General features: G+C 41.6%; 2 protein-coding genes across 3 annotated transcripts in view; both read right to left on the bottom strand.

Annotated features, from left to right (window-relative positions):
• The window catches only part of lrpprc (leucine-rich pentatricopeptide repeat containing), a 50363-nt gene extending 49657 nt beyond the window's left edge, over window positions 1-706 (bottom strand). The window contains exon 1 of the mRNA XM_046401843.1: window positions 455-706. Within this exon, the coding sequence (XP_046257799.1) occupies window positions 455-660 (206 nt within the window). The 5' untranslated portion in view covers window positions 661-706. The remainder of the gene's footprint in view (window positions 1-454) is intronic.
• Window positions 707-1061: 355 nt separating this feature from the next.
• Window positions 1062-3574, bottom strand: znhit2 (zinc finger, HIT-type containing 2). 2 transcript variants are annotated; one of them, XM_046402705.1, is made up of 2 exons: window positions 3485-3574; window positions 1062-3180 (listed from the first exon to the last, which is right to left on the bottom strand). In XM_046402705.1, the coding sequence occupies exon 2, from the start codon at window positions 3167-3169 to the stop codon at window positions 1427-1429; it is 1743 nt and encodes a 580-aa protein (XP_046258661.1). In that variant the 5' UTR covers window positions 3170-3180; window positions 3485-3574; the 3' UTR covers window positions 1062-1426. The 2 variants fall into 2 exon arrangements, with proteins under 2 accessions (XP_046258661.1, XP_046258660.1); XM_046402704.1 differs by having other exon boundaries at window positions 1062-3228; window positions 3485-3557.
• Between the last annotated feature and the right edge of the window lie 11870 nt (window positions 3575-15444).

The raw sequence follows: 15444 nt of genomic DNA, 5'->3' as shown, positions 1-15444 counted from the left end.
CTCACAAATAAGCTTAGCTACAGCATGACAATATCGTTTGTCCCAAATGATGCGCCTTTTGCTAAAAGCTAGTATGTACATAAGCTAACAAAGGAACAGAAACAAACACCGAATGACAGCACGGGTTGCTACCAGTTATTAGTAACATTATCATTACGAACTAATGTCGCTTAATTGTGAATCTTGAAAAAGACTGTGAGCACGAGGGTTACACAACGTCTGATCGTCACCTTGTGCAAAATAGGAGTCGTGTTTACCCAGTCTGACAGCTGGCTAACTATTTACGTTTTAGACAACTAATCCAACATGTGCCAGCACATCATATCTGATACTGCAGGTCATATTCGTGTGAATACTTGAGTGCGTCTGATTATCATTGAGTCTCAATGACATCTCTGCTTCATGCTCACGCGTGGATCACAGTTGGCTAACCGGCTAACAAACTGCGTGATACCTGGACGCATTTTCAGATGCACGGCCGATTTGTCGGGAACAAACTCCGGTTTGGTGGCCGCCGGGAGCTCCGCTGTACAGTCGACTGAGCGGTGGTCCGTTTCTTTTGGTCCGTGTAATCTGAAGCAAGCCCGAAGGCGAAAACTTAAGCAACCGCGCTGATCTCAAGAGCGCAGCCATGTTTTCTGTCGCACAGTGGAAGGGCATCCGCACCACGTGACCCGGTCGTTTTTCTTCTTCGTTTCGTTTAATGGCAGCCTCCAATGTGTAACGTTGAAGGTACAAACCCGCGTGACCAGTCAAAGAAAATACCGCGAGAGTACCGACAGCGCATGAGATTTTTTTTTCCCACAATTACGTCAGTTCCATTGACTTCATGTCAGTGGTTAGTTCTGTATTGTGTATTGAAATGATTTCAGAATACAACAAAATATCTTACTTGTGTATGTATACACATACATAAATATATATATAATATACATTAGAGCATGAGAGGCTATGAAAATGGTAGCTATGGGCAATGACATCTCTGCATGACAGGTGGGAAGATCTGTTTATGAAGCCTATTTGATGTGGTGAAAAGTCCTTGAAACGCTAATAAGAAAACATTTTTGTCAAACTATTCCTATCACTTTATTTCAATTCTGACTCACATGCTTAAAAAAAGAAATACCTACACTATTTCTGAATTTATATCTCATTTACTATTCTTTTACTCTAAATTCTTTACATTGGAATGTTCAACATTGAAACTACAACTTAAATGTGTGAAGCAACAAATCATTAAATAAAGAAACATATGCTTGTATTTTAAGCTGTCAACTGTTTTTATGCTGCGATTTAAAAAAAATTCAACTTCGCTGACATTGCTAAGCTCATCTTTGAACACAGGGTTGTACAGTTACACATTTTGGTAGAGCAGTTTTCATATATTTTATAACATCATAATCTTTCACAAAAATCAAGAAAGAAATCATTGGCTCAGTTCTTCAATTAACTTGTGATTCTCTTTGTGCTTCTCTTTCTTTAAGTTCTCCTCAACCACAGTCTTTGCTCTCTCCATGCTGTTCCTTACACGCTCTCTTTTATGATACTCATTCCACAACTCAACAGCAAGTGTGCGGATTCGATGTGCATTGTCCAACGTCCAGGCTTGAAAGAATTCACACTTTTTGCTTGCCAGAAAGTACTTCTGTCTCCTTTCCCCTTCCTCACCTTCTTTCGACAGTGCTTTTCTGGCCTGGGAGAGCACTGAGCGAAGCTGGCTTAGGGCTGCCAGGCAGTATCCTGTAGCATCATTACCATCTCTGCCAGTTACAATGTGAGCCACGGCTTCCACCGCCCTAGCTGGGGCGAGGAGATCTTCTTTGTCGAGGTAACCTCCATTCAAAATGAGACTTTCGCCACAGTCTAGGGCGTCCTGGGCAGAGTTGAACACCCTGTTTGAGTTCAGCGCCTCGGACAGAGCGAGAATCATATCACAGAACTCAAACATGAGTGAATCCGTGTCATTGTTGAAGAGGCACAGGGTGAAGGTGTAGGCATAAAGTGCATTAACCAAACCATAGCATACCAGGGGAGATGGATTTTCACACAAGGAACTCAACTTTGGAATTTTTGCAGAAACTGAAGGCACACCAGGGATTGCTGAACTTCCCTTGCTTGTTTCCTTTCTTTTTCCTCCTTGACTCCTTCTTAACTTTGTTACTGACTGGCCTTGATCCTGACTTACTTCTCGTGAGGTCTTGTCTTTACTATAAACGTTCAGGTTATCCACAGTTGTTGAATTTTCTTTCTGCACTTTACTCACTTCCTCCTCAACCACCTTTACGAGTCTTCTACCTCCCCCTTCATGCTTCTCCCACCACGGCTTCCAAAGGGGAACCAGCCCACCAAGAGTCCCACCCTTCATCATACCCATAAACCTCTCTTTCTCTTTACTGGTGAGAAGTTCCCACAGCTCCTCTTCTGAAAGCTTGTCAATATCCAGCCCCGAGAGCCTGTCAGCCAAATGCAGGACCCCCTCTGCACTTTCATCGTCCTCATCTGTGTCTTCAAACAGAGGCTCCCCTCCTCCAATCTCTTCAAGTTTTCTCAGAATAGCCTCAATCTCTGTTGGGTTCCCTCCTCCAGACTGCTGAAGCTCTGCTAACCTGGAAAGGAGCTCCACAACCTGCACTTTCTCTGTTGTCTCTCCTTCCCCTTCATCTGCATCACATGACAAAATACCAGCTTCTTTCAACAAACTTTCCATCCCCCCTTCTGTATGTTCTGCCTTTTGTCTGAGTCCCACAAGAATCTCTTGCATTTTCTTTCTCCCCTCAGTTTCTGTTGTCCCCATATCCTTCAACTCCTGCAGAACAGACTCCTTGTAAAAGTCCTCAGAGCAGACAGAGTGATCCGGACTCTGGTAGCAAGTCAAGCTACAGTAATGCAGGTTACACCGAGGGCAGGTGTAACAAGAAGGCTTGCTTTTACACAACATGCAGACTGCACTTTTTCTGGCATTACTGACATCGACTGTAGCCTCTTCATCTTGTGGTTCAGTCGGCTTGAGAAACTCCTCTTGACCACGAGCAGCTCCTCTGGACGGGAGCATAATCCCATCTCTGGTCACTGTATCGGGCTCTGACTCGGTCCATTCCTCCTTTGGGCCGATGTCTGTCAGAAGACTCCTCACCGACGGGGGAAGTCTCCGTCTAATTAGTGGATTCATTAACAGCTGAACTGGAAACAGCACGGCGATATAGCGGTTTCAAATCCAAAGAAAGAAACCTGTGAATAAAAAATAAAAAAACATACGTTATTATGTATGTAACTCTTACTTATGCTACTGTTACAACGTGTATTTGACAGTTTGAGGCGCTAACCTTAGCTTAAGACAAATAGTGCCTGCTTTACGTGCTGTTTCATCTTTAAACCGCTTTAAAATTACTTTAAAGATCGCAAAGGAAACGATGCGACCAACGTCCAATGTCAGCATAACAACTTTAATTCAGCGTTAATATCTTAAAGAACAAACTGTATTTACCTGCCAGGAATTTCCCGAACACCAACGTTACACGGTCGTCGTCGCCAACAAGCCGTCACGTCGCTTTTTGATGACGTAAGGACGACGCCGAGTGGCTTTTCTTCATAATATCTACTGTTGTGGTGGAGATATTGTGCAATATAAACAAATGTCATGTTTATGTTGTAATATTTTGTTCAAAATAAAGTTGTAGGAATGGCAAAAACAAGTTTTTCCGGTATCTTGATGTATATTGCCCCATTTTTTTCTCCGATGCTGGAATGCCTGATATTTGTCTAATAATTTACAGACAACATGAGGGAGAATTCAGGTGAAAAGAAGAAATAACGCATCTTACAAATACAGAGACTGATCTATAAAAATAATGCATTTTAATATGTAACTTTCTTTTCCTGCTAAATGGTTTTGTCCAACTCCACCGAACAATGTTCACTGGGCAAAACACAGAACACCATAAATTCTGTGTGTGAACTGCTGACCAACCAACTGAGCAAAGCTATCATATTTGTTTCAGTAGCTCATACAGTGGCACTGCCCACAAAGCTGAATCGCTTCTTTAATTCAAATCGAGACTGATTCAAAACTCAGTTTATACATAGATTATCTTGGGAACTGAAAGACAGAACACACTGTTGTTCTGTTAGAAAGCTTGAGACCTTTTGTTTTTGGAAAGCAGCCAACCAGATTTGAATGACTCACTGTATGCATGTCACAGTTTGACTAACTTTTCCTCCATCTAGCTTTCTGTCAGTCTGGGTGCATCATGTATATCTGTCTATTTGTGTGTCTTCCTGACTGTGCTGCGTGTCTACATCTCCCATGGGGCTGTTTGCTGTGAGGTGATTGTCTCCTGCAGGGGGTCAAGCATGGTAAAGGTCATACAGGTGGGGAGTTGTCAGATGGCTGTCGACCCCTCACAGGGCCGAGGTTTGCCTGTGTCTCCTGTCAGAGCCCACAGGGAAGGGGAGGCGGGGGGGTCTGGGGTTGACATGTACCATGCTGTCTTGGCCCCGCCCCTGGCTGCAGTGCCAGCAGTCCTGGGTAGGCTGCTGCCTCCTCGTGTCTCCTTTATTCTTCCCTGGCATGTCCTGTGACATATTATTATCCCCAACACTAAATCCATGGGCTTACTTACTGACTGTTAGCTTGATGATATGTAGCACTGCAGAATCTCATCCAGCTCAGCAAGGCTTGCAAAAGCTTTTTGTTCCCTTCACACTGGTCTAAGCACAAGTTTGGTATGTTTGCTTGCAACCACAAGTCCGGGGAGGACAGGTGAAGATTTGATATATGATGTTAGTTTGATACAGGAAACCCTAACATCTGATGAGTATGAAATACATCTTCTCTTCATTTCTTGTGCTTTACTATACCATCTTCAAGCCTGCTGAAAATTTTGAGCCCAGTTCAAACACACACAAATACAAACACAAGCACACACACACACACATACACACACCCAGACACACACACACACATACATACGCACACCCTGCTGCCTGCCACCAGCTGATAGGTGACAGGGAACAGGCTCTGCCTTTTGGGCATGTACGGCCCCGGCATGTCTGGAACAGTCGCAACTGTACAGCAGCAGGGTACGTGTGTGTGTGTGCGTGCGCGTGTGTTTGTCTGCAATAAAAGAGAGTAGAATAGACCTATGTTGATGTAGACTGTTCTGTCACCTGTCAGCTCAAAAGGATTTGGCATTATAGGGCACCCAAAAGGGAAACTCTGTTTGTGTGTGTGTGTGTGTGTGTGTGTGTATGTGTGTGTGTGTGTGTGTGTGTGTTTTAGGGGAGATGAGGTCTGTTCCGTCTGTGTCTAATGTCCAATTTCTTGTTTCCAGTCTGAAGTGACTCATTGTTTCATTTTGACTCACTGACTTTGCACATACATCTTTGTCCTCACATTCCTATGAGGAAATTACAACATGAGGATGTTGACTTTCAGAAATTCACTTTAGCAGTACAGACGGTAAGAAACAAGACGAGATTTGTTTGTGTATGACTTTACTGAACCAGGAAAGTGCACTCGAGAAATAAAAAAGATTCTTTCACTTTCCACATAGAGGGTGCATTTCACACAACACACTCAAAGTAATAGATAATACATGAAGAGAACAATCACAGAAGAAAGAATCAAGAAACAGATATGAGCAATAGTAGCAACAGATAAATAAAATAACAAAATTGATGACAGCCATGTTCACAGTATGTTGTGCAAACATGCAAGGAGATCAGATGTTCCTTAAGTTTCTTGTTTTACAAAAAACATGTTGGAATGCAATTCATAAAAAATGCAACAAAAGACGAAAATATGAAACTCAGATGCTGAGAAGAGACTGTGTGTGAATGTGATGATGTGTGAGTCAGTGAGTGTCGGTGAGTGTGTGGAAGAAGCAGCAAACACTCAAAACCTGACACAGGAACAAAATCCTTCTTCCTCTTCACCCTCTCATCCTCCTTATATGTTTTTTATGAATGAACCTGAGAATGTAAGGTCAGCTGCCTGGCATGAAAGCATCAATGTACTCCTTCAATAATTCATCTCCAGGATCTATTATTTTTCACCTCTTCACAAGAAGGAATCACTGCCGCCTCCTCCTCCTCCTCCTCCTCCTCCTCTTGTCTTCTCCCTGTCTTCCGCTCTTCAAATGACAACCTTTGCCAGGTCACTCAGCCCATATAAACAAATCCCTGATTCCTGCGCGGACTCTCCCTCTGAGTGTGTGTGCTGGGTGCAGCGCTGCATGTGATGTGTTAAAACACAGGTAGATGCAGCAGTAGCCTCTCAGTGACCTAAAGCGGCTGTTGACAGCAGTGACAGCAGAAGCGAGCAGAAACTCAACAGCTTTCTACAAGTCAGCTTTCTCTCTGTTTCTCTCTGCAGGTAGGAAATAGAGGGTGCAGTGGATCACAGTAGTCTCCACCAGCTATTTCCTATTATTTTTCCTACACCAATGATTTCATGTACTGTTATTTTTTGCAGCTCCAGGCTGTAGTTTTGTTTTTTCAAGTGCTCACTTGTGTCATACTGGCTATCGAACTTTTCTCTTTCATTTTCACTCCTCATCTCCTCCTTTTGATGTGTGTTGTGTGTGTTGTTGTGATCTCTAAGGGTGCAATACAGCATTTAGATTAGATCTAAAACAACAAAATTTAGTCTGGATCTGTGAATTCAAAGCACTGCTGCAGAAACTGTTTGCTCTCTTCTCCTGATGTTTTAGTGTACTTCAGAATCTCTCATTAAACTGTTTGTAGTAGATTGGTCATATTTTCATAGTTTTGGTAACTTCTTGATCTGCTTTAATGTTTTAGGGTTTTCGAAACTGAACTCCTTTATCTGATTGTGTTGGAAGTTTTATTGACGATTTTATGATCCCAATTCTGATTTGTGACATATTTCGTGTGATCTGTTTCATGTTTGCCTTCTATTCACTGTGGCCAGGAAACTCACAGGAAGAAATTCTTCTTATTTCAATGAGGCTTTAATTTTTAAATAAAGGTTTAAATAATATATACATGCAATTTAAAATACATAAATTTTTAAAATTATATTATTAGGTTATTTTGTATTTAAAAACAAAAAACAGAATAAAAATGGAAAATACATGTACAACAGCGTGATTAAAAGGTCAGGAGTATAAATGTGTAGAGCTGACCCCCCCCCCCATTTAAAAAACTAAAAAACACAAAATAAAGAACATTATTTGTTAAAAATGTATGCTAATAAATACAAAACAAATACTAACTGGCCTTACTTGACACTACATTACTCAAGTTGTTGTGGGTTGGATTTTGTAGACACTGTTTTTCAGTATACCGCACAAAACAGAGAGGATGTTGTTATTTTTGACTGAGATCACAATTGCAGAGCTTTCACAATAGCAGGTTGTGGAACAAGTAAAAAGCCACTGGGAATAGAGTCTGCAACGTGCCTGTCCTCTTCGGTAGAGTGACAGACGGGACCACAACATGTGGATTTCCATTTCCATTTCCAGCTACTCATGTTGTTCAGTTGTACATTGTTCAAGCCCACAGAACTGTATTGTTATTATTATTATTATTTGATATTCTAGTGGTGGTCCTAACGTTTCTAATATGTCATGCTGAATTTGGGAGGAAATGTGCATACAGTAAATTCCCAGAGATCTACAACATTTCTGTTTAATGATTGAAATAGAGTATATGAACATTTCCAAGATACAAATATTGATGTGCTTAAAATCTTTATATGTCTTCTTTTTCTATTTTTGTTAGTATCAAGTGTGACTTCTCTGTCTTCTCATGACGAGTGAAAACAAAAAAAAAGAAGAAAAACCTAAGTGAGACTTGCGTGTTTTTCTTCTCCATCACACCATTCCCGCAGGAGTAAACCTGAGACTGACTGTGTATCGACGTGTATCACCCGCCTCTATCTGTCGAACCTCCGGCCCCGCCTCCCTCCACCCCCACGAGAGGCAGCAGCGGATCGAGAAAAGTGGAGGAAAGGAGGAAGGAGGGAGCGAGCGAAAGAGAGAAGTGTGTCTGTGTCCCAAAGGATTGGTCTCTGTCTGTGTGAATCAGAAAGTGAGAATGTGACAGCAACAGAGGCAGAGGAGAAGCATCCCTTCAGTCTGTGTGTGTGTGTGTGTGTGTGTGTTTGTATGGACCTTGTTGGGCTGAGGTGTCATATATGTGAAGATTACAGCTTCAAGCTAGTGGCAACCAGGGATGATGCTCTAAATCACTGAAATGCCACAGACAACTGTGCTGTGATATGTTGTGTGGATGTGTGTGTGTCTTTTGGGACATTTGATGGAGATTAATACCACTTTTAGAGTCTGAAAGTGAAAATGTTACCAAACGTGTCACCTTGGAAAAAAGTGAGTGACATTGTAGCATCTGAACCCTGATGTATGAACACTCACACACACACACACACACACACACACACACACACACGCACACTTTCTCTCTCTCTCTCTTACACACACACACACACACAGTCCCTTCATCAGTACCACCAGCTGTCGTGCTCCACATGCATTTTAGTATTTTTATTGATTTCAGATTGAGTATTTATTTAACACTCATTTTAAAAATACATTTATTTATTCACTTAACAGGTACAATAAAATACAATGAAAATTCAGGACTTCATACAACTGGATTCATGTTTAAGTTGGTTTTGTCAGTTTAATTCGTGCTACCATTTGCTGGCAGAAGTTATTCTTTTCATCCATTTATCCCTAAGTTTAGGTAGGCCTGTATTTCAACCACTTTCAGCTTTATTTCAACCATTTTATCTGTAACTTTTAGGTATATAATAACCATCTAACCTTCACTTTTATCAACCATTTATCCATGACTTTTAGCAAACTTTTTCAGAATTTTTTAAATGCTTGTTGCATTTTTCTGATAGATCTGTTAATTTAAGGAAACTTTTTTGTATCAATTCAGCTATCTCCTTTAACCATTTCCCCACTGTTGCTACCTATAATTTACTTTCAGCTAATTGTTTAGTTAAATCGTTTGTCCAACACTTTTAGCTAACTTATTCAACCATTTACTCATTATGATTAGCTCAATTTAGCTATTCACTCTTCTCTGCTAGTTTGCTACTAGTTTAACACTCTAAATCACAACATGTGTATATCATTTTCATTTTTTCAAATTAGCTCAGACAGTCTACAATAACCCTTGGATACTGAAGTATCCTGTGTTGGGAATCACCATGCATCATGTACAGTATCCACAACATATGCACACACAAACACACTTAACAACATCACCCTCACTCTCTCTGGGTAAATAATTAGGTAGACACAGGGCTGTCTCCTCGTTACCCCCCGCACATAAAGCTACATGAATGTAGGCCAACTCACTGTCGGCTTTACTTCCCTCTCAGAGCAGTCAAAACAACATACTATCTGTTGTCTCCTCTTGTTTATCAGCCTCTATCTATCTCTTGTTACCTCTGTCTATCTTTAACCACTCGCTTTCATGAGGTGTGAGTCATGGAGAATTGTCAGGCAGGTCAACAAAACAACTCTTGCGGTGATCGGGGGAGGACATATGCACAGATACACCGTTGCACAGTGACTTGAATATAGTTATGGTCACATCATTATATCCGTATTAGCAGGGAAAACCCTTCACGCTCCAACACCTATGTGCCTCACAGCATGCTATCTCCACAGTCTGATGTGTGTTCTCACTCATTTACCCTGTGTGTGTGTGTGTGTTTGTGTGCCTTATTCTAGCCTGACAGATGAAGCTCGACACATGTTCATGGCGTTGGCTGTATTAAGCATAATATGTTTATCAAAATGTATACCCAATCTGCTATTCTGTATGTAGCATAAAATAACATGGAGAGCAAAGAATAAAGGTAGAAGCCATTGTTTGTAGGTGGAAAGCCTGTCCATGGTTTATACTGTAACTTATGGCTAACTTCAGATTGTTAAAAAATTTAAACCTCACAATAAAAATAATAACAAAATATAACATGACATGAAAAGGAGAAAAATAAACTGGCTTGTACATGTGTTCTGGCACTGTCAGCTCCCTCACTGAGACGCTTGGGTTTGCCTCTGGCAAATAACGTGGTGTCACATGTGAGAGACTGACACACAGAGCAGCGTTCAAACTTACTTCCAGCTTGCTCCTGTGCCTTGTGGTCGATTCAAAAAATGATCCATGTTGTATCACAGCGAGAGAGGCGGAGTGATATTCAAAACTAACTGGTCACTGAAATTATACATTTTAATTTGATGTTTTGTTTTTGTTTATGTGAATTCTTTAAAAACAACTAGCATTGTAAATGACATATTAATAACTTCAAAACTTTTGACCGTGCCAAGGCCCACTAGACGGCGCTTTAAGGTGCACTGGTTGAAAATGACTGCTGTTAATAAAGTTGCAGTTTGCCACTCTCTATAACATTTTCTATCTTTATAGAACAAAATAAAGATTCAAACAGACGTAGCAAAACTTAAGTATGTGCTGCTCATTTGTGGTTTGCACATTTACTGTAATACCAGACTAAGAGTATGTAGCAGCTCTGTGAGGCTGTTCTTAAGCACAGCACCATAAGCTAATTGCTAATGCAAATGTTAAAATGCTCACAATGGTAATGCTAACATGCAGGCATTGGCATATAAAGAACATGTAGGATACTTGAATGTTCTGTGTGCATGTTCACCTTATAGACAAGATGAGGTAACACAATGGAGTAACCCTGTTTAATACTGAGAGGACAGGGGAACACTTGGCATTTTGGGGATGCACATAATCACACACTCATACTGTGTTAACATTATGTGGAAAAGGTTGTGTGTTAGTGTGTTTGACAGCTCGCCGACCCTGGCTGCGATGTTGACATTAGTGGACTGGGACACATCACCTCTGCTTTGGGAAAAGGCCTACGGTGAGCCTGCCCTCAAGCACAGCACGGGGTTCTCTGTATGTGAGTGTGTGTGTGTGTGTGTGTGTGTGTCTGTAGTTTTAGAACATATTTATAGTCTTTGGTAAAGTGAAAGCACCACAGATGTCTACGATGTTTTAAGAGCCTGCAAGTGTCTGAACAAGGTATATTTAATTCTGCCCAGTGCCTATTTGTGTGTTTGTACGTTTTAAAAGCCTTGCTTTATATCAAACATGAATTAAGCACATCATCGTCTCACATACACAGTGTCTCAGACTAAAAAATAACTGGCTTGTGTTTTCACGTGAGTCGTCCTGAAAAGAGCTTTTGACAGGATGTCTGGTGTGAATGTTATGGAGGCTTTCTTTTCAGCACAAGCCTGAAGACAAAACTCATTTCTTTGAAACCTGTCCCTGCTATAATATCCTCGTTCAGCCATTTGCATCACAGCTTCACATCACAAGGACCCCAGAGTTGCATTTGTTTTTTTCTCCTCAGAGTGTTGACTTTCACCTTGCGCAAGCCTGTTGTTGACTTCACTTTCTTGCGGCTGTCCGGAAATCAAATCCGATCAAATTTTATTCTCCACAAATTGTCACTGTGCCAACACTGGAGGACTGAGTGGATGGAAGAGGACAGAGAGACACAAACAAACAAACATGTAGATGAATAACCCAGCACTCATGTCAACAACTTGCCTGTCATCGTCAGAGGAGACACAGGCCCTCTCAGCCGTGACAGTTTGGTGAGCAGGAAAAGAGGAAGCATAACAACAAAATGATACGGAGCAAACTAATAGGAAAAGAAATGATAAACCTGAGATCTGCCTCGACATTAACACTCATTGTTATTCTCTCTTTGTCTCCTCGCCCTCCGTTGCGTGCTTCACATGTTTGTGTGAGCACATATGAATGAAGTCCAGAGCTCTCTTTTGACTTATGTGGTGTGGAATGTCAGACATGTCTCATCGCATTAGGGAGTGCTGAGGAAGACAGTGCTTGCCATTGCGCTCCAATGAAGGCACCTCAACAATGTATACCACACTCCCACCATCCTTCAAACCCCCTAAGCCCCTCCAGTATCCCTGGCACTTATCAATTAGAGTGTCTGAGTTCCCCCAGGGGAGGAGGGTTAGTCTGGGAAAAGCTGGCTTGAGGCAATGCGGCAAACACTACTTTTTGATGAAGGACACGAGAGGAAGTAGCTGTGTTTTGAAGTTGACAAGGATGTGAAATGTTCTCAGCTGCCTTACCGCCTGCTGTTGCAAATCGGCCACATGCAATGTTGCTTTGCAGCGACTTTGTAATTTAATTCAGTGTACAGTCTGTGCTCTCTAGCATCATTTAGATTTGTTTTATTAACAAAAATTTCTCTTGCATTTACTTAGAGGTAGAATTTGTCCTCTTTCTCTTTCCCTCCCCCATCACTCAAATATCCTTTTCCTCTGTTTTTCTTCTCTTTTCCTCCATCTCCTAGTTTCGCTTAGATCTCCTAACTTGTGACATTTATCCATCCATCCATCCATCCATCCACCAGCCCTTTGGTGTCTTGTCCATCTCTGTATCTGTCTCCTGTCTGGCCTCAAGTCACACTCTTAATCCCAACCTCCATCTTACCCTCAACCCCTCCACCTCTCTATCCTAAGGCCTGTTGGCTGCAGGTGGATGTGGCAGGTCTGAAACAGGGTGGCAAATCTGTCATTCGCCGTCCATGTGCATGTATTTGTGTGTGTGTGTGTGGGTGTGATTATGGTGAAAGGGGTGTGAAGGCAGCTGTCACGCTATCTCAGGATCATATGCTGGCTGTCAGACATGCTGTAAAGAAACTGACATCCAACCCCCCCAAAACACACACACACACACGATGTTGTCATGTGAGAACACAGAATCAAAACCTTTATTTGAAGCATTTAATGAATTTGACAGATCTTGACTTTTAAATGTGTGCTGCAAAAGTTTAGACACATTTCTGTCAAAAAATCTGAAAATGGCTTCAGTGCGCATTTATATGCTTTAACTGAAGCTCACAGGTGCTTGTCAAGCTCAAAAGCTTGTCAGTCTTTTATCTTGAGGAACAGTAGGTGTTCAAGAATTATGTTTAAAAAAGTCAGCGGCTTCAATATGTATGTGTGTCAAGTTTAGAGCCATTTTACAGTAGGATGATCTGGTTCTTAACCAAACATCTGATGTTTCAGATATTTGAGGTGCTGAAGTGTCTTTGAGCGAGAAAGCCTGAAAGCCTCCTGGCTCCAGGGATGCTGACTTTGCTCTGTGACATCTGCTGGCAGAGATCAAGAGATCAAGAGAGGAGTTCCCTCAAGGATTAGTTAAGTGTTCATCATTCATGCCTGTCCTGTAAAGTTTTCACATATCAACAATACAAGTTCATAAACGTTTCTGTGAGTCGAACTGTGAGACTGAAGAAGAGAAAGACCTGAGCCACTGATAACTGCACCAAACCTCCGCTGACACTTTTCAGCTGTTTCCAGCCTGCTTTGATTTGTTTTAAGCCCTCTAGCTTTCTTTACAGCATGTGTAGAAATGTATATGTGCTTCTCCTCGTATATGTGCGCATTAATGCATGTGTGTTCATGGAAGTGTGTGTGTGTGTGTATTCCTCAAGAGAAGATGAACGTCTCATCTCTTCGGCCCCCAGCCTGTTCAGGTAAATAACACATTCACACACCACTGGGCACACCATCGATCTCCCACACACACACACACACCACATCAACCCAATCTCTTGTAGCTTGCGCCATTGATCCCACACTCTTCTCTTCTCTTCTCTTCTCTTCTCTTCTCTTCTCTTCTCTTCTCTTCTCTTCTCTTCTCTTCTCTTCTCTTCCAGAAATGCCTGCACAGCTGCTTGATAAAGTGTGTGTGTGTGTCTGTATGTTTCTGATGTCCAGTGAGACAGGGGAGGCGGGCAGGTCTCCATCGGCCACAGCACAGCTGTCGTTTCAGGTTAGTGCAGGCGAGAGGTGGCTGAGGAGAAGGTGGAGATGGATGAATAAGTGAAGAGTCTGCGGACTGGACTCATGTTAAATGTAGAAAGGCTAACGGACCAGACTGCTGTTGAGCTCTGTGTGTGTGTGTATGTGTGTGTGTGCGTGCGTGCATGTGTGCACGTACGCATGTGTGTGATTGTATTGTGAGAGTATGATTCTACATGCACACATAGATGCTGCAGAGGACCTGCTGCCTGTCCCGCTGAGCTTCCAATTAGCACACACCACTAGAGCAGGATACACACACACACACACACACACACAAACACACACCGAGGACCCAGGAGAGAGGCCTCAAACCTACCTGTCAGCTGCTGTTAGATCACACTGCACTGGGCCAACACCACAACATAGACGCACACAACACACACACACACACACTCTCACACTTTAATGCAAATTTACATTGGGATTAAGCTTAATAAAAGTTACTTAGGTCTGCATATTCAGTTGAACTAAATGGCAGTTGGCGGAACACTGAGCTGTACTTGTATTATGCTTGTACTGAATTATTTGATATGCTATATATCATACTGAAATACTTTAATTCTGGTATTATAGAATTCTAACAGCCACATCCGACAAATTCACAGCATAGATATACAAATTACTGTGTGTATAAATACAAACACTATAGGAGAAAACTTTATCAAATTTCTCTGTAATCCTCTCATCAAAAAAGAGACAAGAGTCCATGTGAAACACACACACACACACACACACTATCACCCGAAACCCTCCACAGCATTGCCTGTTTTGTCCTTGTGCATATTTTAATGACATCATCAATAATGGACATGTGCTACGGTGGACGTGGACATGGTGGGGTAAGCTAGAATCTCACAGTGACACACACACACACACACACACACACACAGAGCGTCATATTTCCAGCTCTTTTGGGGACATTACATAGACTTAAAATAATTACCTGAAGGCTTAACCACCACCTAACCATAACAAAGAACATTACTTGCCTAATCCTAACCCCAACCTCAACCTAACCTTAAAGCAAGTCTTCGCTCTAATACTTAATGATTTATGTTGTGGGGACTTGATGGGTCCTCACAATGTGACTGTGTAAACAGATTTTTGTCCCCACAACTACAAGAATACACACACACACACACACACACAGAGAGAGAGAGAGAGAGTCACTGGTTTGGGATTAGCTAGTTACTAGTGAGAGTCATTCCATGTTTTGCACAAACTTTTTTATTCTTTATTTACCAATAAAGAATAAATAATAATTTTTGATCCACATTAGCTCACACCATAACACACATAAATCAAGCGATAACACATATGACATGTCTGCACACTTAACTTAAGCATAATTTCTGAACAAGGGTTTTGACAATGCCAAAGTGAGCTTAGCTTTACCCAATAGTACTCATCTTTTTCCACTATTTATTACATTTATTACCTTAGATTATAATTTTGCCAGCTTGTGATGATGATGCATACACCATAATAATATAATAAGATATTTTTCTTCTCTATCCCCTAGTGACATCACTATCTCAATACTCCTACTTGTCTGCCT

Source organism: Scatophagus argus, chromosome 10, assembly GCF_020382885.2.
Source record: "Scatophagus argus isolate fScaArg1 chromosome 10, fScaArg1.pri, whole genome shotgun sequence".
Classification (NCBI taxonomy): domain Eukaryota; kingdom Metazoa; phylum Chordata; class Actinopteri; family Scatophagidae; genus Scatophagus; species Scatophagus argus.
The sequence above is the reverse complement of the archived record's forward strand: the minus strand, read 5'-3'. Positions and strand labels throughout refer to the sequence as shown.

Excerpts from the sequence above, each read along its gene's own strand:
- znhit2 (XM_046402705.1), bottom strand. The coding sequence starts at position 3,169 with ATGAATCCACTAATTAGACGGAGACTTCCCCCGTCGGTGAGGAGTCTT.